The 22,583-nt window shown below is 36.9% G+C and overlaps 1 protein-coding gene across 5 annotated transcripts in view; it reads left to right on the top strand.

The window, feature by feature from the left end:
• Positions 1 to 22,583, top strand: part of FAM149B1 (family with sequence similarity 149 member B1) — a 74,459-nt gene that overhangs the window by 27,879 nt on the left and 23,997 nt on the right. For 4 of the 5 annotated variants that reach the window (XM_059397735.1, XM_059397736.1, XM_059397738.1 and 1 more), the window contains 2 exons: positions 5,860 to 6,027; positions 10,844 to 11,031. In XM_059397735.1, the coding sequence (XP_059253718.1) occupies positions 5,860 to 6,027; positions 10,844 to 11,031 (356 nt within the window). The remainder of the gene's footprint in view (positions 1 to 5,859; positions 6,028 to 10,843; positions 11,032 to 22,583) is intronic. The other variant, XM_059397737.1, reaches the window with a different exon arrangement.

Genomic DNA, 22,583 nt, shown 5'->3' on the forward strand with positions numbered 1-22,583 from the left:
AACTCCTAGAATAAAACACAAGGGAAAAGCTTTAGGCTATTGGATTTGGCAATGATTTAAAAAAAGCATAGATGACAAGAGCAAAAATAAGTAAATTGGACTACATCAAACTTAAAAATTTCTGAGCATCAAAAAAACCAGTCAATCCAGTGAAGAGGCAACCTATGTAATGGAAGTGACTATTTACAAGTCACATATCTGATAAGGGCTTAACATCCAGGATATAAAGAGAACTTCTGCAACTTAACAACAATAAAATAACCCAACTTAAAAATGAACAAAGGACTAGACTACACAATTCCCCAAAGAAGATACATACGTGGCCAACAAGCATATGAAAAGATGCTCAACATCACTAATCATAAGAAAAGTGCAAATCAAAACCACAATGAGATATCACCTCACACCCATCAGGATGGCCACTGTTAACAGAATAGAAAATAAAAAGTATTGGCAAAGATACAGAGAAATTGGAACCTTTGTGCACTTTTAGTGGAAATATAAAATGGTGTAGCCATTGTGAAAAACAGTATGGAAGTTGCTTAAAAAATTAAAAATAGAATTATCATATGATCCAGCAATCCCACTCCCAGCTATATGTATCCAAAGGGGGGAAAAAAATGAAAGCAGGATCTGAAAGAGGTATTTGTACAACCATGTTCACTGCAGCATTATTCACAATTGACAAAATATCTGGAAGCAACCCAAATGTCTATCAGCAGATGAATGGCTAAAGAAAATGTGATATTTATGTGCAATAAAATAATATGTCACTATAAAAGGAAGGAAATCCTTTTACATGCTACAACATGGATGAAACTCAAAGACATATGCAAAGTGAAAAAAGCTAGTCACAAAAGGATAAATACAGTATGATTCCACTCACATAATGTATCTAGCATAGCCAGAAGCATAGAAAGTAGAAAGGTAATTGCCAGGAGCAGAGGAGGGGATTAGTATTTAATGGGGATTAGAGTTTCAGTTTTTCAAGATGAAAAAGTTCTTGAAATCTCTGCTACACAATAATAATGTGAATATACTTAACACTACTGAACTGTACAGTTTAAAGTGGTTATGATGGGGGTGCCTGGGTGGCTCAGTCATTAAGTGTCTGCCTTGGCTCAGGTCGTGATCTCAGGGATCTGGGATCGAGCCCCACATTGGGCTCCCTGCTCCGTGGGAAGCCTGCTACTCCCTTTCCCACTCCCCGTGCTTATGTTCCTGCTCTTTTCTCTCTGACAAATAAATAAATTAATTCTTTAAAAAGAAAAACATGGTTATGATGGAAATTTTAATGTTATATTTTTTACCACAATTTACAAAAATCATTAAGGTGGTATGGGATGGCTGCTATTGGTCCTATGCCTACCTCCCTTGTATCGCTCATTATAAATTATAGCCTTTGTTTTCATTTTCTTTGATTTCTTTTTTACAACTATCCTAAATGGAAGGGGCAGTTAAGCTCATTACAAATCAGATTTATTTATTTATTTATTTATTTATTTATTTATTTATACATAAAGAGTTCTCTGAAGCTCTCCAAAGCCATGGAGGTACTTCAGTTATACTGGAAGTTCATCCAGTCTTATTTCCTTTCTAATATACTAAGTTATGTTTTCTTCCTTTTGGCATCATGAAATCACTCCTTCATGTAAATTTCCCCTACTTCAATCCTTTCTTGAGGTCCACTGGATAATAAGGTTAATCTGAAATGGAGTTAAGAGTGGCTAATTATACTTTTCAGATCCTGGTCAGGAAGGTACCCTTGGCCACATGTTCCTTTCAACTACATTTGAGGGTCTTGCAATGATTACCTCCATGAAGGCTTACTATACCTGGGAGGACTGGCTCCAAATTAAACTCTGTTTAAAAAACCTAGCAAAGTCTGGGACGCCTGGGTGGCTCAGTTGGTTCAGCGGCTGCCTTTGGCTCAAGTCCCACATCGGGCTAGTTGCTCAGTGGGGAGCCTGCTTCTCCCTCTGCCTCTGCTGCCACTCTGCCTGCCTGTGTTCTCTCTCTCTCTCTCTCTCTGGCAAATAAATAAATAAAATCTTAAAAACAAAACAAAAAAAACCCCTAGCAAAGTCATTTTATCCTCCATGCATGTGGGAGAAGAATAAAATGCCATGATTTTTTTCCTCTCACAAGAAAACATCTCAAATTAAATATTACTACCAGAGCAATACATGATTAGGCAATACCACTGTTATTTTTTTTACTAAGAAAATTATATATAATCCCACATTGGATGTAGAGATTACTTTAAAAAAAAAAATCGTTGGGTCCCGGCTGGCTCAGTTGATAGAGCATGTAACTCTTGATCCCAGGGTGGGAACAAGGGGTTGTGATTTCAAGCCCCATGTTGACTGTAGAGTTTACTTAAAAATAAAACCAAGGGGCACCTGGGTGGCTCAGTTGGTTTCAGCTCAGGTCATGATCTCAGGGTCCTAAGTTCGAGCCCCATATCCAGTCCATGCTCAGTGCAGTCTGGTTATCCCTCTCCTCCGATTCTCCCTCTGCTCATGCTCTCTGTCTCCAAAACAAAATCTTTAATTTTTTAAAAAAATTCTGTTAGTAGGATCAAGCCCTGCGTTGGGCTCCCTGCTCAGCAGAGAGCCTGCTTCTCCATCTCCCTTGCCTGCCTCTCTGCCTACTTGTGCTCTCTCTCTCTGTCAAATAAAGAAATTTTTTAAAAATCTTTTTAAAAAGTTACCACAGATTAAAGAAATGATTGGTTAATAATACAAATGTAATGACACAATAGCACAATAACATATGGAATACTGGGTATCTAGCATTTGACATGACAGCTTTTGTTTGTTGTGGTAAAAAAAAAAAGCAAAAATTAACATCACTATTTTATAAAAGAAAAGACGTATTAACACACAAAAAAGCATGAAGTACATAATCTCAAAATAAGAACAATCCTTTTCAAGAAAGGAAATTTGGCAGTCTTCCTGGGCACTGTTCTTATTTTCCTCCTTTTGGTGTAGATCAGTAAAAATGTTGTCATGAATTGGCATGAATCTGTAAGCTGGATTTGAGAATCCCTGTTTAGAATTTCAGAACAGAGACTTAAAAAACATTAAGTTTCAAATTTGAGACTTTTTTGTAAACAGTAATACCCACCGATTTACATGTGTTGGTTCTCCAAACTGTTTCTCACCTCTTAACCATCTCTCTATCCCCAAATACAGGGTGCCTCCTGCTGTGGTGCAGACACTCACCAGCCTGTCTGCTCTTGTTTTATCTTTTGCACTAGTCTCCTTAACCACATTATCTTTTTTTTTTTTTTAATATTTATTTATTTATGAGAGAGAGAGAGTGAGAGAGTGCACACATGTATGTGCAGGAGCTGGGGAAGGGGCAGAGGGAGAGAATCTTCAAGAAGATTCCCCCACTGAGCGCAGAGCTCAACATGGGACTCAATCTCAGGACTCATAAGACCATATGACCTAAGCCAAAACCAAGAGTCAGATGTGCATTATCTTCTTCATCACCACCACAACAATATTTTTTTTTTTAAAGAGAGAGCAAACGAGTGAGCAGGGGGCAGGGTGGGGGAGGGGCAGAGAGGGAGAAAGAAAATCTTAAGCAGGTTCCTACGCAGGTGATCTTATGACCCTAAGATCATGGCCTGAACCAAAATCAAGAGTCAGACGCTTAACCAGTTAAGCCATCCAGGGGCCCCACCATGCAGTCATCTAAAGCAAGACTCTTGTCATTCCTCTTCTTAAAAACTGTACTTTTTATTGCTAACAATTAGCCCAAGTTAATACTCAAATTTCTACACAGTCTAGCCGTACATTTCCAGTCACTTCCTATATACCGTACACTTTATTTTATAGCTTATATAAGTTTTTGTTTTATTTTTATTTTTTAAAAAAGGTTTTACTTATTTATTTGAGAGAGAGAGAGAGAGCAAGCATGAGCAGGGGGAGGGGCAGAGGGAGAAGGAGAAGCAGACTCCATGCTGAGCAGAAAGCCTGATGTAGGACTTGATCTCAGGACCCCAGGATCACGACCTGAGCTGAATGCAGACACTTAACTGATTGAGCCACCCAGGCACCCCTAGATTGCTTCTGTTTTAAAAGAAGTCTGGAGGAATAGTATCTAAAGGTAGTACAGTGGTGGCATGGTGTTTTCAGGGTCCTAGACTCTTTTCATCTTTTTGCTATACCATACTAAATCAGGATGTTTTTCTCTAACATATGAAGAATCATGGTCCAAGATGGCTGATAGAGTTCCAAACATGACATTCACTTCCCAGATAGCAGAAAGGAAAGGCAGAAGGGCAAAAGGGCACTTCTTATAGCCAAGCCATTTTTCTTTAAACAGCCTTCCCAGCATCCCACAAAACAGTTCTGCTCATATCTCATAAGTTACATTGACTACATGGTAATGGGAAATGCAGTCTTTGAGATGGATGTATTGCTCTTCTGAATTAAGTTGGCATTATTTACTAGGAAAGAATGGATATTGGGAAGCACCTACCCTTCTCTGCCACATATGTGTAGAGTTTTATGAAACTACGTATTTATAATCTTTTTTATACTTATCATTTTATTGTGGACATCTTCCATTTTCTCCCACAACATTAATTTAATGACCTCATAATGTTCCATTGCATGACTATTTCATTATTTAAACAACCAATCCCCAACTGTGTATTTTGGAACACTTGGTATTTTTTGTAATTATAAACAATTCTATAATGATAATTTTTATAGCCAAATCTTGTAGGTCATATCCTTGAAGGAAATCCCTACAGAGAAAATAACTGAATGATGGAATCAACAGGTATGTTTATTTTAAAGCTGCTAATACATATTTCCAAAATGTCTTTTAATAAGATTTTCCCACTAGCCTTGCTGAAAATTGCCTTGGGTTTATTCTTTTTTTTTTCCATTAAAAAATACCTAAGGTACAAAAAAGTGTGAAGAATAACACAAAATATACATTGGTTAAATCTAATATTTGGTTAAACAGAGCCATTTTAAAAAAACAATTGCTCAGATTTGACTGGCTTTCTCCGAAGGAAATCCTGTCCTTAAGGAATACGCATTTTGACTATGATGGAGTTACTGAAATAAGCATATAACCTCTGGAGGTACCTGAAAGTTGTAATTCTTAATAAATATTCTTAATTTTTCATTGACTTTTTACTTTTTATTTTTGAAAAGATTTCATTTATTTATTTGACACAGAAAGAGAGATCACAAGTAGGCAGAGAGGCAGGTGGGGGTGGGGGAAGCAGGCTCTCCACTGAGCAGAGAGCCTGATGGGGGGCTTGATTCCAGGACCCTGAGATCATGACCTGAGCTGAAGGCAGAGGCTTAACCCACTGAGCCACCGAGGCACCCTGGCAGTCTATACTTCTTAATACCTTTTACCTATTTTGGCCAATCCCATTCACTTGAGCAACCACCAGTTTGTCCTGTGTATTTATGTCTGTTTCTGTTTTGTTTGGTTTGTTCATTTGTCTTGGTTTTTAGATTTTACATTTAAGTGAAATCATATGGTATTTGTCTTTTCCTGTCTGACTTATTTCACTTAAGATTATATCCCCTACTTCCATCCATGTTGTAGCAAATGGCAAGTTTCAGTCTTTTTATGGTAATATTCCACTGTGTGTGTACACCACATCTTCTTTATCCATTCATCTATCTGTGGATACTTCAGTTTGTTTCAATATTTTGGCTATTGTAAATAATGCTGCAGTAAACATTGGAGTGCATATATCTTTTCAAATTAATGTTTTCATTTTCTTCAGGATTTTGAGCTGAAACCTGTATGACTGAGATGCTCTAAGAACTATTGATGTTGTCCATAATTGATATTTGTTTTTTCCTCTCCCAGATTTGGTATTAGGGGAAAGAAATTACATTTTTCATCTTCTTATGCTCATAAAGCATCTTCCATTGCCAAATCCCCTAGTTTGTATTCTATGGAGAGAGAAGAGGAAGACTGTGTAATCTTTTCTGAAGGAATAATAGAGGAATACTTAGCCTTCGACCACACTGATATGTGAGTATTATGGCTTTAAAGCTATTTACTCCCCTCCTATTTTGTTTATTAATATCTATTTTTTCTAAAGTATACTGCCAATATTACCTATAATTAGATTTATGTCACTTGATTATTTATTTCCTGTCACTTCTCAGGTATCCAGAATTCATGTGCTAAATTGATACAAATTCCTGTTGCTTCTTTGTACCAGACTTCCTTCTGTATTTTCTTCCTGCACATGTCATTTGCCTCTTTCTGAGATTAAACATTTAAAATGAGTTAATTTTTTTTCTTCTCATCGTTTGATTTTACCTTTTGTAAATCATGACCAGTTAACTCATAGAAACTCTGAAACTCTTCAAAAGAACCTAGTTGAAGAGGTGTGAACTTTGTTTACATAAATCATGTTTGAAAGATATATATAGTTTATATAAAACCTTAACTTAGCACAGACTTTACAATTAATAATGTTTATTTATATCCATTCTTACTATAGTCTGGCAATAGTCCTGTGACATAGATATTATTTATAGGATAGATGAGAATCAGAGTGGTTAAATGATTTGTCTGAGGTAAAGCTAAAACCTAAAACTTTATTCATCTTATACTAAATCCAGTGCTCTCTTCTTTATTCTATGCTTCCTTTCTCAAACAGTAACCCCTTAAGCTATTCCTCTAAGCATTCAAAAGTTCCAGAATTTATAGTCAGAGCAACACATATAGAAGTGAGAATTTCATTTTAGGCAATGAGGCTATAATTAGATCTAGTTTCTACTGTGTCACATGATTCTGGACTTCTACCTATTTCCCGCTGAGCCATGCTTACTCTCCTGCTCCCTGTAAACAATTCTAGTGTCAGCTAAACATAACCCAGATTTATATATATAACACCACTGAGCAAACTCACTGTTGCAAGAGAATAGTAACTATGTACTTACGGTTTTCTAGAGACTGTCCCCTTTACCTTCATTTCATCTGGCTTAGCTCAAATTATCTCTAATTTCTCTTTCTTTTCCTCAAAGCAAAGGTCTTCTCCCTTGGTTTAACATATATTAAAAAAAAAGTTGATTTAACTAATTTAAAATGTGATTTAAATGCATCATAGGTGTCCCAAGGGCATTTCTTTCCCTTTTTCTGATAAATAAAAGTTAATTTTCAGGTAACACAGGAAGATTTTTTTTTTTTTAAGAATATGTTTATTTGAGAGAGAGAGAGAAAGAAAGTGTGAATGCATGAGTAGGGGAAGGGACAGAAGGAGAGGAAATGGGTGGGAGAGAATCTCAAGCAGACTCTTTGCTGAGCATGGAACCCAGTGCAGGACTTGATCCCACAACCCTGAATTTATGACCTGAGCCAAAACCAAGAGTCAGATACTTAACCAACTGACTGAGCCACCCAGGTGCCCTAACATAGAAGACTTTTAGAAAGGCAGCCTTCCCTTTAGAATACCACTGAGATATTGATTAAAAATGACAGAGTAGTTGAACCTTTAGAATGTTTCTGATTGAAACGATTAAGTGCCCAGAAATAAACCAAAACACCTATACAAAATCAGGATATATAATAATGTCAGCAAATGATTTTGATGCAACATAGAAAAAAATCATCTAAAAAAGTAAGGCTCCTAACTTATTCTTCAAATAAAATAAATTGCACATATATAAAAAATTTAAATGTGGCAAATGAAATCATATAAATTTAGAAGAATAAAATATGAAAGATTGTTTTTAAAAAAAATAATTTGGGAATAGGGAAGGCCTTTCTAACTAATCATAACACAAAATCTACAAGTCATTTAAGAAATTCTTAAAAACTACATAAAATACAATTTCTACATAAAAACCTCATGAATTCAAAAGACAAATGACAAACTGGCAAAATATTTGCAGTTTATACATGCACAAAGACTTAATTTCCTTAATATGGTCATCAACAAGGAAAATATCAAGGACAAAACAGATAAAGAATATGAATGGTTTGGGGCACCTGTATGGCTCAGTCATTAAGTTTCTGCCTTCAACTCAGGTCATGATCCCAGGCACCTGGAATCAAGCCCCGTGTTGGGCTCCTCGCTCTGCAGAAAACCTGCTTCTCCTCCTCCTGTTTCCCCTGCTTGTGTTCCTTCTTTTGCTATCTCTCTCTGTCAAATAAATAAAATAAAATCTTTTTAAAAAATGAATGGGTCACATAAAAAGAAAATGGATTTTATTATTTTTTTAAGATTTTATTTATTTGAGAGTGTGCAAGTGGGAGGAGGAGCAGAGGGAAAGGGACAAGCAGACTCTGCATTGAGCATGGAGTCCTACATGAGCTTTAATCCCACAAGCCTGAGGTCATGACCTAATCTGAAACCAAGAGTTGGATGCTCAACTGACTGAGCCACCCAGGCACCCAAGAAAATGGATTTTAAATAAAGGAAATAAAATTCAATCTCATTTGCAACCAGCAATGCAAATTAAAACTATAATGAGATACTATTTTACCTGTCAGACTGGCAGAGAAAAAAAATAAAGAAGTTTGATAATTACTTGAATGGGAAAAAAAAGGTATATTTGGTTAGAGAGGAGAAGGGAGTTGGGGGAAATTGGAAGGGGAGGTGAACCATGAGAGACTATGGACTCTGAAAAACAATCTGAGGGGTCTGAAGTGTCGGGGGGTGGGGGAACCAGGTGGTGGGTATTAGAGAGGGCACAGATTGCATGGAGCACTGGGCGTGGTGCAAAAATATTGAATACTGTTATGCTGAAATTAAAAAAAAAAAGGCATGTTTTTTCAACACTGGAGATTTTTCCTCTTTAGAGGAAAGTGGGCAATATCTTTTCAATTGGAATGCATATATCCTTTTACTCAGTAATTCTGTTTATAGGTATTTATCCTACAGATATAATACCCATGTAGCCAAAGAACTACATACAAGGATATTAAATACAGTACTGACTATAAGAACAAAAGGTTGGTTGGTCAGCAACTGGCCAGTTAGATATGCTGGGGTATAACTAATGGAATACTCTGCAGCTATTTTTTTTTTTAAGTTTTTATTTATTTATTTGGGAGAGAGAGAACAAGCAGAGGGGAGGGGCAGAGGGAGAGAAAGAGGGAGAAGCAGGCTCCTAGCTGAGCAGGGATCCCAGTGTGATACTAGATTCCAGGACCCTGAGATCATGACCTCAGCTGAAGGCAGACAGTTAACTAATTGAGCCACCCAAGCGCCCCCACTGCAGCTATTTTTTAAGAGGCATATTGATCTGTATTAATAGGGATCAAGGGCCAGTTACATTGTTAGGTAAAAGAGAGCGGAGCAGCATAGTATATAATGTAACTATTTCTCTAGATCAAACTATAAATAATGTTGGCTTCTGGGAATGGTGACTGGGGGACAGAGATGTTAACTTATTTTTCACTACATATATACATTTCCTTCTGTATAATTTGAATTTTTTTCATCATAAGAAAGTGTTATGTCCTATAAAAAGAAACAAATTTAAATACAATTAAGACTAATCAGCCTTCTCCCCAACTTAAAGCCAGGCCAGCTCTTCTGGGAAAAAGAAGAGGGGAAAGTCTTAAGTTGCCCTGTACAAACATCTTAGCATCCTTCTTTCCTGCTTAGAGCTTCCCATTTAATTCTTTTTTTTTTTTAAATATTTTATTTTTTATTTGACAGAGAGATCACAAGTAGGCAAAGAGGCAGGCAGAGAGAGAGAGAGGAGGAAGCAGGCTCCCCGCTGAGCAGAGAGCCCCACGCGGGACTCGATCCCAGGACCCTGAGATCATGACCTGAGCCGAAGGCAGCGGCTTAACCCACTGAGCCACCCAGGCGCCCCATAATTCTTGAGACCTCTGCTACCCTAGGGATAATTTTCACTGTAGAGGCCTTAAAATATTTCTTTGTAATCCAACTGTTCCAGAATTTGCTTTATCTTAATTTATAATACATCTGTCATAGTAAGTACATCTGTCAGCTAGAGTTTTGCCCCCACAATACTGGGGCTGTTGGGACTCCACGATGGAGAAGACTTGGCTGAGAGTTTCTGGCCTACAGATAGATGCATGGTCTCCAGAAGAGCCTCAGAGTAGCTTTTTGTGCTATTTGGCTCCCCCCCTTTCCTTTCCAGCCAACTACCAAACGTTTATTTGGATTAGTAAAAGTACACTATTTCCCCAATGAATCATTGCCTCAAGTAATTATGTGGCACAGTTATATGCCCATGATTAGATATTACATTAATATTAACCTAAATGGTATCCAGTTACAACAAAAAGATTATTTCTGTATGCTTGTCATAGCTTATTGCTCAGTTGATGGTGTTTATCTATTTAAAGCTAAAAAATATACACTCTGTCTCAGTCTTCTTTTTCTTGTTCTTTTTGGCAGGGGGCAGAGTAGTGGGTAAGGTGGGAGTAAAGAGGGAGATTCACTCTCCTCTGTTGAGAACTCCCTTAGATTACAAGGCAGCTTAACACATCTGCTAACATATTTACGCTGAGTCAGTGGTGGTGAAAGGCACACAAACCACACTCCTTAAGAAGCACGAAGGACAGTGGTGAACACACAGTAAATAACAACCATGAATTTTGGGGGCAACTGATTGGCTCAGTTGTTAAGTGTCTGCCTTCGGCTTGGGTAGTGATCCCAGGGCCCTAGGATCGAGCATCCCGGGGTCCTGGGATCAAGTCCCGCATTGAGCTCCCTACTTAGCCGGAAGCCTGCTTCTCCCTTTCCCGCTCCCCCGCTTGTGTTCCTTCTCTCACTGTCTCTCTCTCTGTCAAATAAATAAATGAAATCTAAAAAAAAAAAAGAATAACCATGAAGTCTTATTTGCTTCTGTTACAGGGAAGAGGGGTTTCAAGGAAAGAAATTACAAGCAGCTCCAGAGAAACAGAAATTAGGATACCCTCCCATTGCTCCATTTTACTGCATGAAAGAGGATGTCCTTGCTTATGTGTTTGACGACGTATGGAGCAAGGTTCTGAATTGTATGGAGCAGCTGACACGTAGTCATTGGGAGGGATTGGCTTCTGGTAAGGATCTTTGTGAAAACAATATTAAAAAATAATTATTGATGATTTCCAAAGCCTAATTAACTATTTTATCAGATTATATACTTCCTTAGTGTAAAAGATTCATATTTGCATTTCCCACAGACACTAACTAACAGATATGGAAAAACTATTTGAGAATGAATGGATGAGTAACAGGGCCCATTCTATGATGACAAGACTGTGATTTCTTTGAATATGGTTATTTGTGAGAAAAAAAATGTGCAAGTGGCAAATACATTCTGCTTTACTTAAGAAGAATTGATACACAATAAACCATATTTGAAGTGTACAATTTGGTAAAGTCACCTATGTATACAAACATGAAACCACAAAACAGTGGATATAATGAACATATCCATCACCCCCAAAAGTTCATGACCTTTGTAATCCTTCCCTTCTGCCTGTGCCTGATCCACCATCCCCAAGTGACAGTAAATGTGCTTTCTGTCACTATAGTTTAGTTTTTCTTTTGTAGAGTTTCATATAAATGGAATCACGGTATTTACTTTTAGCCAGCTTCCTTCATTCAGCATGATGATTTTGAGATTCATCCATGTAATTGTGTGTTAGCAATTTATTTCTAACAAGTATTCCATTGTTTCATAATTTGTTTATCCATTTACCTGTTCATGGATATTTGGATTGTTTTCAGTTTGTGACTATTACATGTACATCTGGTCTGTATGTTACTGTATAAGGAGTTTTTTGAATATACATTTCCTTTTCTCTGAGGTAAATTTTTAGGAGTGGAATGGTCTGATTATATGGTTAAATGTATATTTAGCTTTTTAAGAGTTGTTCTGGTTTTCTGTGTTACACAAAAAAATTTATCACAAACTTAGCAATTTCAAACAACACACATTTATTATCTCACAGATTTGTGGGTCAGAAGTCCCAAGAATGGCTTAGCTAGTCCTCTACTTAGGATCTCACAAAGTTGCAAATCAAGGTATTGACCACAACTAGGTTCTCTTGTAGAAGCTCAACTAGGAAAGGATCCACTTCCCTTTTTAGAAGCATCTAGTTTCTTGTAGCTGTAGGAGTCACATCTGCTTTCCTTTTCAAAGCCAGCAAGAAAGACTGAGAGCTAGTCGGCTAGCAACATAGAAGCTTATGTAACATAACACATTCATGGAAGTGACATCTCATCGTTTTTACCATAATCTGTTGGTCTGAAGCAAGTCACATTCAAAGGGAGCAGATTTCACAGAGGTGTGACTACCAAGAGGTACGAATCACAGAGGGACCACCTTAGATCTATCCATTACAATCTTCCCACTGGTCCCCAATTATTCATGGGCTCCGGCATTCAAAATATATTTAACTACCAAGGCTTCCAAGAAACTCATTATAGCATTGGCTCTGAAGTCCAAAATACTATCATCTAAATCAGGCCCTGATATAAATGAAGTTGCTGGCCGTAATACATTAAGTAAAATTACTGTGGCACAATTCCTTTCCATCTATAGACCTGTGAAATGAAAGGCGATATACACAGGTATATAAACATCTAATGATATAGTCCAGCCATTCCACTCCTAGATAACAGTTACCTTACCCCAATACATCCAACATATAGTAATGGGCCAGGGAAAGGATCACAGACATTCCAAATAAGAGGTGTGTGAGCAGAAATGGAAGGTAAAAAAAGGTTCATAACAATTCTGAAGTCCAAGGGCGTCTGGGTGGCTCAGTGGGTTAAAGCCTTTGCCTTTGGCTCAGGTCATGATCTCAAGGTCCTGGGATCAAGCTCCGCATAGGGCTTTCTGCTCAGTGGGGAGCCTGCTTCCTCCTTTCTCTCTGCCTGCCTCTCTGCCTGCTTGTGATCTCTCTCTCTCTCTCTGTTAAATAAATATAATCTTTAAAATAAACAAACAAACAAACAATTCTGAAGTCCAGTTGGGAAAATTCTGGGAGTTCCAATCCTAGAAATAAGCCTCTCAGCTCTATGTTCCAACCTCTGGGCTCTTGGTTTTTGTTCTTATTTTTAAGACCGTATCTATTTATTTGAGAGTGAGAGAGAGCACTAGAGCAGGGTGAGGGAGAAGCAGACTCTCTGCCCAACATGGGACTCAGTCCCGGGACTCCAGGATCATAACCCAAGCCGAAGGCAGATGTTTAACTGATTGAGCCACCAGGGGCCCTGGGCTCTTGGTTTTACCCTCTGAGTCATCCTTCCTTTTTCATAAAATGTAGCTCAAGTATGCAGCTAAGTAGTTTTATCAGACTGCCTCCTGCCAGTAGCATTTTGAGAGTCTGATAGCCTTCTTTCATTAAACTCTTTTGCCATCTAAAGATACAGAATTTTCAAAATCATGAAGTATAGTTTTCTTTATTAATTTTTCCTTCACTTTCTCTTCCTCATCTCATGTTTTATTATAAGTAGCAAGAAAAATAATCAGGCCTCACCGTCAACACTTTGGAAATCTCCTTAGCTACATATCCAGAATCATCACTTAAAAGTCCTGCTTTCCACTTGACCACAGAAGACCATTTCACTAAGCTTTCTTACACTAAATGAGGACCTCCTTTCTTTCAGTTTCTAATAACATGTTCCTTATTTCCTTCTAAACCCTCCCCTACAGCATCTTCCAAATCCAGATTTCTACTAAGTCTGTTCAAGGCAATTTTTGGTTTCTCTATTATACTTCTCAAAATTCTGCTAGTCCCTATCAATGAATCATTGAAAATGAAATTAAGAAAACAATTCATTCATAATAGCATCAAAAAATAAAATACTTAGGATTAAACTTAACCAAGGAAATGTAAGACTTTTATATTGAAAACTATAAAAATTCCAAAAAATTTCTAAGAAAATAGAGACAACCTAAAGAATTGCAAAGTCATCCTGTGTTTATGGATTTGAAGACTTAATATTAAAATGGCAATACTCCCCAAACAGATTTACAGGTTGAGTGAATTTCCCGAATAATACTAAAAAAAGGCCTCACACTTCCTGATCTTAAAACTTGATACAAAGCTACATTAACTAAAACAGTGTGGTATCGGCATAAGAAGTGATAGATAGATTATATCAACAGAATAGGAGCAAGAGTATAGAAATAAACCCACACATCTATGGCCAATTGATTTTCAACAAGGGTGCCAAGACCACTGAATGGGAGAAGAATAGTCTCTTCAACAAATGGTGCGAAAACAACTGGATAGCCACATGGAAAAGAATGAATTTGAAACCTTATTTCACAGTATGTGTGAAAAATCAACTCAAAATGGATCACAAACATACATTAAAGAACTAAAACTATAAAACTCTTAAAAGAAAACAGAGAATTAAATCTTAATGAGCTTGAATTTGGCAGTGGAATCTTAAATACGACACTAAGACCATAAACAACAACAGAAAAATCGATAAACTGGATTTTATCAAAATTTTAAAAACTACATATCAAAGGATATTATAAAAAAAAGTGAAAAGACAGCCTACAGAATGGGAGAATATAAGTGTAATTCAAACATGTGATAAGAATCTAGCATCCACAATATACAAAGTACAATTCAACAACAAAGGGACAAACAACCCAATTGAAAAATGGGCAAACAACTTGAATTGATTATTTCTCCAAAGATTACACATGGCCTATAAGCATATGAAAAGATGTTCAACATCACATTCTTTATGGAAATATAAACCAAAACCAAAGTCACAAAGAAATACTACTTCATACCCATCGGATGGCTATGTTTAAAAAAAAAAAAAAAAAAAAAGACAATGACAAGGATTGGTGAGGATGTGGAGAAATTAGAAACTTCATACATTGCTGGATGGAAGATAAAATAGTGCAGCCATTGTGTAAACAATTTGGTAGTTCCTCAAAAAGTTGAACATAAAGTTACCCTATAACCCAGCAATTCCATTCAAAGGTATATAACCAAGAGAACTGAAACCATATCCGCACAAAAGCCTGTGCATGAATGTTCACAACAGCATTATTTGTAATGGTCAAAAAGTAGAATCAGGGACACCTGGCTGGCTCAGTTGTGAAGCATACGACCCTTGATCTTAGTGTTGTGAGTTTGAGCCCCACATTGGGTATTAGAGATTACTTAAAAATAAAATATTTTTTAAAAAGTAGAAACCCAAATGTCCACAGCTATGAATGGAGAAACCAAATTTGTTATACCTGTTATATTATGGACAGAATTGTGTCCTCCTCAGAATTTATATGATGAAGCCCTAACCTCCAATGTGACTGTTTGGAAATAGGACCTTTAGGAAGGTAATTAAGGTTAAATGAAGTCATAAGAGTGGGGCCCTAATCCTATACAGTTGGTGTCCTTATAAGAAGAGGAAGAGACATCAGAGCTCCCTTTCTGTACATGCACAGAAAAGAGGTCCCACAAGGACAAAGCTGTCTACAAGCCAGAGAACACCTCGATCTTGGACTTCTAGCCTCCGGAACTGTAAGAAAATAAATTTCTGTTATTTAAGCCATCCCATCTGTGGTATTTTGTTATAGCAGGCTAAGTAACTAATATACCATGCAATGTAATATTATTCTTTCATAAAATAAAGTAATCCTGCATGCTTTAGCATAGATGAAACTTGAAAATATTATGCTTAGTGAAAGAAGCCAAACACAAAGAGCCTGATATTGTATGATTTCATTCCGATGAAATGTCCTGAGCAGGCACATCCATAGAGAAAGAAAGTAGTTTAGTGGTTGCCAAGGGATAGAGGAAGAAGAAAATTGAGAGGTATGTGGTATGTCTTTGGAGTAACAGGTATTTTCTGAAATTAGATAGTGGTGCTGATTGCACAACATCGTGACTATGCTAAAAACCAGTTAATTGTATACTGTAAAAATGGCTAAAAATGGTGAGTTTTATGTTATATGAATTTTATCTCATTAAAAACATTTTTTAAAACTTTCAACCTGTATGTAAATGTGAGTCTGTTGATTGTTAATTTTTATAGATATGAAAAAATTTTTAATTCAGTTTATTCTAAAAACAAAAAATGTTCACCCATTTGTCCAGTTCCCCACCCCCTGCCTCTAGCAACCACCTTTCTTTTATCCATGAGCTTTATTTGTTTTTATATTTCATCTATGAGAAAGATCATATGGTACTTTTTCTTTCTCTGATTTACTTCACTTAGCATAATGCCCTCAAGGTCACAAATGGAATGATTTCATTCTTTTTTATGAATGAAGAATATTCCATTGTATATATATATACATTTTAAACCATTCATCTATTGATGATTGATGATTTCCATATCTTGGCTGTTGTAAATAAATGCTGCCATAAACATGGAGGTACATACATCTTTTCAAGTTAGTGTTTTCATTTTCTTCAGATAAATACCCAGAGGTAGAATTGCTGGATCATGTGGGTAGCTCTATTTTTAATTTTTTAAAAACACTTTATTTTTTTTCTTTAGATTTTGTTTATTTATTTGAGAGAAAGCATGAGCAGAGGGAGGGAGTGGACAGAGGAAGAAGCAGGCTCCTCACTGAGCCCAATGTGGGCTCAATCCCAGGACCTTCGGATCATGACCTGAGTCGAAGGCAGGTGTTTTACTGACTGAGCCACCCAGGTGTCCCTATTTTTTATTTTTTGAGGAACATCCATACTTCTTTCCATAGTGGCTACACCAATTTACATTCTCATGAACAGGGCACAAGGGTTCCCTTCCTCCATTTCCTTGCCAACTTGTTATTTCTAGACTTTTTGATAATAGCCATTCTGAGTGGTATGAGGTGATACCTCATTGTGATTTTGATTTGCATTTCCCTGATGATTAATGATGTAGAGCATCTTTTCATGTAGTTGTTGGCTATCTGTATTTCTTCTTCGGGAAAGTCTATTCAGATCTTCTCCCCATTTTTAACTTGGATTTTTTGGCCATGTATATGTTTTCATATATTTTGGATTAATACCCTTATCAGATAGGTGATTTACAAATACTTTCTCTGATTCACTAGGTTGCCTTTTCATTTTGTTGCTTTTTCCTTTTGCTATGCAGAAGCTTTTTAGTTAATGTTTTATTTTGCTTTCCTTGGTTTTGCTTTTGGCATGAGATTAAAAAAATCATGGTCTTGGCCAAGAAGCTTACCTCTTATTTTTTCCCCAGGAGTTTTGTGGTTTCATGTCTTATGTTCAAGGGTTTAATCTATTTTAAATTGGCTTTTGTGTATGGTGTGAGATACTGGTCCAATTTTCTAAAAACTATTTATGGAAGAGACTCTCCTTTCCCTGTTGTATGCATGTTATAAATTAATTGAGCATACATGCATGGATTTATTTCTAAGTTCTCATTCTGTTCTATTGATCCATGTGTCTATTTCTATGCCAGTACCGTACTGTTTTAATTGCTATGGCTATGTATATGGTATATGCTATAGCTATGTTTGAAATATGAGAGCAAGATGCCTCCATTTTTGTTCTTTCTCAAGATTGCTTTGGTTATTTGGGGTCTTTTATGGTTTCATGCAAATTTTAGGATTGTTTGTCCTATTTCTGTGAAAAAAAGCCATTGGAAATTTGATCAGAATCACATTGAATCTGTATTTTGGGGGGTTAGTATGAACATTTTAATTCTAGGGTTTTTTTTCTTTTAAAAGATTTTATTTATTTTTTTGAAAGACAGAGATCACAAGTAGGCAGAGAGGCAGGCAGAAAGAGAGGAGAAGAAGGCTGCCTGCTGAGCAGAGAGCCCAATGCAGGTCTCGATCCCAGGACCCTGAGATCATGACCTGAACCGAAGGCAGACGCTTTAACCCACTGAGCCACCCACATGCCCCAGACATTTTAATTCTAATAGAAATATTAATTCTTCTAATCTATGAGCACAGAATACCATTCCATTTATTTGTGTCTTCTTCAGTTTCTTTCATTAGTGTCTTATAGTTCTCACTATACCGGTCTTTTACCTCCTTGGTTAAATATGTTCCTAGGTATTTTATTCTTTTTGATGCAATTATAAGTGGGATTTCCCCCCTTAATTTCTCTTTCTGATAGTCCATTATTAGTGTATAAAAATACAACAGATTCTTGTGTATTGATTTTGTATCCTACAACTTTACTGAATTCATTTATTAGTTCTAAGTTTTTGATAGAATCTTTACAGTTTCTGTATATGTCATCTGCAAACAGTGAGAGTTTTATTTCTTCTTTCCCAATTGGATGCCTTTTATTTCTTTTTCTTGCCTACTGCTTTTGGTAGGACTTCCAATACTATGTTGAATACAAGTGGTGAAAGTGGACATCCTTGTCTTATTTCTGATCTTAGAGGAAGCTTTTAGCTTTTCTCTGTTGAGCACGATGTTCTCTGTGGACTTGTCATATATGTACTTTATAATGGCGAAGTACATTCTCTCTATACCCACCCACTTTTGATGAAAGTGTTGAATTTTGTCAATGTTTTTTCTGCATCTATAGAGATTATTGTATGATACTTATTCATTTTGTTAATGTAGTGTGGCATACTGACTGGTGGATGTTGAACCATTCTTGCATTCCTAGATTAATAACAATCATGATGTATTATTCTTTTATTTTTTGATATATTATCCTTTTAATGTATTGTTGAATTTGGTGTGCTAAGATTTTTTTGAGGATTTTTGCATCTATGTTCATCAGGGTATTGGCCTGTACTTTTCTTGTGGTATCCTTGGTTTTGGTACCAGGGTAATGCTGGCCTAAAAAAAAAAAAAAAAAAAAAAAAAGAAGATGAAGAAGAAGAAGAATTCTTTCCTATTCTGTTTTTTGGAAGAGTAAGGATTGGTATTAATTCTTCTTTGAATGTTTGTAATAATTCACCAGTGAAGCCATATGGTCCTGAATTTTTATTTGTTGGGATTTTTTTGTTTTGTTTTGTTTTTTACTCAATCTCCTTCACTAGTAACTGATGTGTTCAGATTTTCTGTTTCATTATGATTCAGTCTTGGGAGGTTGTATTTTTTTTTAATTTATCCATTTCTACTAGGTTATCCAATTTGTTGTTATGTTCATAGTATTCTCGTAATTGTTTGTATTTCTGTAGTGGTTGTTATTTCTTCTCTGTCATTTGTGATTTTATTCGGGTGCTTTCTTTTTTCTTCTTGATACATCTAGCTAGAGGTTATCAATTTTGTTAATTTTATTCAAAGAACCACCTCCTAGTTTTATTGATCTGTTCTACTGGGTTTTTCTTTTTTCTTTTTTTTTAGTTTTTATGTCACCTATCTCAGCTCTAATCTTTATTATTTAGTATATGTTATATAACCTCCATGATTTGTGGTCTTTCCAGAGTCTTTCTTGTGGTTGACTTGTTTCATAATGTTGTGATCAGAAAAGGTGCATGGTATGACTTCAGTTTTCTTGTATTTGCTGAAGCCTATTTTGTGGCCTAATATGTGATCTATTCTGGATAATGTTCCATATATACTTTAAAAACATGTATTCCGCTGTTTAAGAAGGAAATGTTCTGAATATATATGTTAAGTCCGTCTGGTCCAATGTGTAATTCAAAGCCATTATTTCCCTCTTGATTTCCTGTTTAGATACCTGTCCACTGATTTAAGTTAAAGACCCCTACTATTGTTATATTATTGATTAGTTCCTTTATGTTTGTAATTGTTTTATGTGTTTAGGTGCTCCAATGTTGGATGGATAAATATACACAATTGTTAGCTCTTCTTTTGTAGTATTCCCTTTATTATTATACAGTGCCCTTGTCTCTTATTACAGGTCTTTGTTTTAAAGTCTAGTTTAAACAGTCTAGTCTGTCCAATATAAGTATTACTATTCCATTTGCATAATAAATGTTTTTCTGTCCCTTCACTTTCAATCTATAGGTGTCTTCATGGTCTAAAATTAGTGTCTTCTAGGCAGTATATTGTTTTTTTTTTTTAAGATTTTATTTATTTATTTGACAGAGAGAGAGATCATAAATAGCCAGAGAGGCAGGCAGAGTGAGAGGGGGAAGCAGGCTCCGTGCTGAGCAGAGACCCCAATGCAGGGCTTGATCTCAGGACCCTGAGATCATGACAGGAGCTGAAGGCAGAGGCTTAACCCACGGAGCCACCCAGGTGCCTGGTTTTGTTTTGTTTTGTTTTTTAATCCGCTGACTCCCTATGTCTTTTTGGAGTGTTCAGACTGTTTACATTCAAAGTAATTAATAGTTGTGTATTTATTGACATTTTATTACTTGTTTTGTGATCTTTCTGGAGCATTTCTCTGATTCTTTCTTGTCTTTCTCTCTCATGTTTCACTGATTTTCCTTAGTGATATATTTGGATTTTTTTTCTCTTTATTCTTTGCATGTTTATTAGTGGTTTTTGATAAATGGTTACCATCAGGTTCATATATAACCTTTTTTTTTTCATATATAACCTTTTCTGCATAACAGCCTATATTAAGCTGATGATCACTTAAGGCTGAACCCATTCTTTTTCTCCTCCCCACATTTTAGATATATGTTGTTATACTTTATATCCTTTTTGTGAGTTCCTTGACTGATGTTACAGAAATATTTTTACTGCTTTTGTTTTTCCTGCCTTTATACTGTCACTTTTGATCTCTCCTTTCCATTTACAGAGTCCCCGTCAGTATTTCTTGCAGGGCTGTTTTAGTGGTCACAAACTCCTTTAGATTTTGTTTGTCTGGGAAACTCTTTATCTCGATTCTAAATGATAGCCTTGCTGGATCGAGTGTTCTTGGCTGCAGACTTTACCCCTTCAGCCCTCTGAATATATCATGCCACTTTCTTCTGGTTTGCCAAGTTTCTCTTGAAAAATTGCTAGCCTCATGGATTTTCCCTTGTAAGTTAATGATTTCTTTTATCATGCTGCTTTTAATATTTTTTATCATTTTATTTTGCAAATTTAAATACAATATGTCTTGGGGTAGGGTGTGCTTTTGATGATTTTGATGGGAGTTCTCTGTGCCTCCTGGATCTAGATGCCTGTTTCTTTCCCCAGATTATGGACGTTTTCAGTTATTATTTCATCAAATGGATTTTCTGTCCCCTTTTCTCTGTCTTCTTCTTCTGGGACTCCTATAGTACAACATTATTACATTTGATAGAGTTCCTGAGTTCCCTATGGCTATTCCCATTATGCATATGCATAATTCTTTCTCTCTTTTTAGTGCTTTCCATTATTTTTTCCTCTAGGCCATTAATTTGTTCCTCTGCTCTTCAGCCTACTGTTCATTGCATCAACTGATTTCATTTATTGCACTCTTCATCTCTATATGACTTTTTAACTCTTTTACCTCTGTGGTCAAGAGTCTCACTGATGTTTTCCATTCTTTTCTTTTCTCAAATCCAGTGAGTATCCTTATGATTGTTGCTTTACATTCTCCATCAGGCATGTTATTTATATCTGTTTTGCTTAGATCTCTGGACATGACCTTATTTTGTTCTTTCATTTGGGATGAATTCCTGTCCTCTCATTATGTCTAAGTCTATGCCTGATTCTGTGTGTCAGAAAAGCCAGTTATGTCTCTTGTTTCTGAAAGTAATGGCCTTATGAAGAAGAGGCCAAGTAGTGCCCAGGGCCTGGTGCTTCAGGGAGTGTCTCTAGTGTGTGCTGCATATGCTGTACTATTGTGTTCTGGCTGCTCTATCCTTCCAGCCAGTCATCTGCAGAGGCTCTCCTTTCCTGCTGTGGGCAGTGTTTGGCCCCTAGCTTGAATGTGGTGAATTCTAACTACATGTGCCCTGGTCTGCCTGTGAAATGAGACCTGTCACTACTTCCACTGGAACTGAGGCCCTGCAAAACTCTCTGGTTGGGAGATCTGGTGTGGGGAGTGGTATGGCTGGTTTTCTGGTGGAGGGGTCTGCAACACTAGGACAAAGTTAGCATGACTGAGAAGGGCAGCTCAACTGGAGCACAGGGCTTAGTTTAAGCAAGTTAGGTAGCCGCTGTGCTGCTCCTTGCAGGTGGCTCTGTGTTTATGCTGGGGTTAGGGGGAGAAAATGGCATTTGGCCAGCTCTGTTCTTTCTGAGAACAGTGGAGAGATGTCTCTGTGAATATTGCCTCAGGGACACACTCTGAGAAGAGCAAATAATCTCTCCACTCTGTGCCCTATGTTTTCTTCAGATTGCTGTTTCCATACTGTATGTCCCCAGGTTCCTTGCCTACCTTCTCTCTAAGAGCAGGACTCTTAGAGTCTGGACTCTATCCCAGCCAAGCCTGCCGACCTTTTAAATTCCAAGCTTTAAGCCCCACTGGTTGCAAGACCTCATGAAATTCAGCCTCTCTCATTTTTGAAGCCAGTGTCTATGGGGAAATGTTCTCCCTGTGCATTCCTCTGTGTGCCTCTCTCTCTCTCCCAACCTTCTCCCTGTCCATGACTCCCTCCCATCTGCAGCAGCCGTGATCCATTTCTCCCCTAAATCACATCTCCATACTTCCTGCCTTCTTTGATGTGACCACTTCTCTCCCTTTAATTGTAGAGTTTGTTTGGTCAGTCTTCAAGTCAGTTTCTAGGATATTTAGGATGATTTTATAGTTATCCAGTTGTATTCAAGGGACAAGGTGAGCCTGGGGTCCTCCCACTCCACCACCATCTTCCTATC

This window comes from Mustela nigripes, chromosome 4, assembly GCF_022355385.1.
Source record: "Mustela nigripes isolate SB6536 chromosome 4, MUSNIG.SB6536, whole genome shotgun sequence".
In the NCBI taxonomy this organism is placed as follows: Eukaryota; Metazoa; Chordata; class Mammalia; order Carnivora; family Mustelidae; genus Mustela; species Mustela nigripes.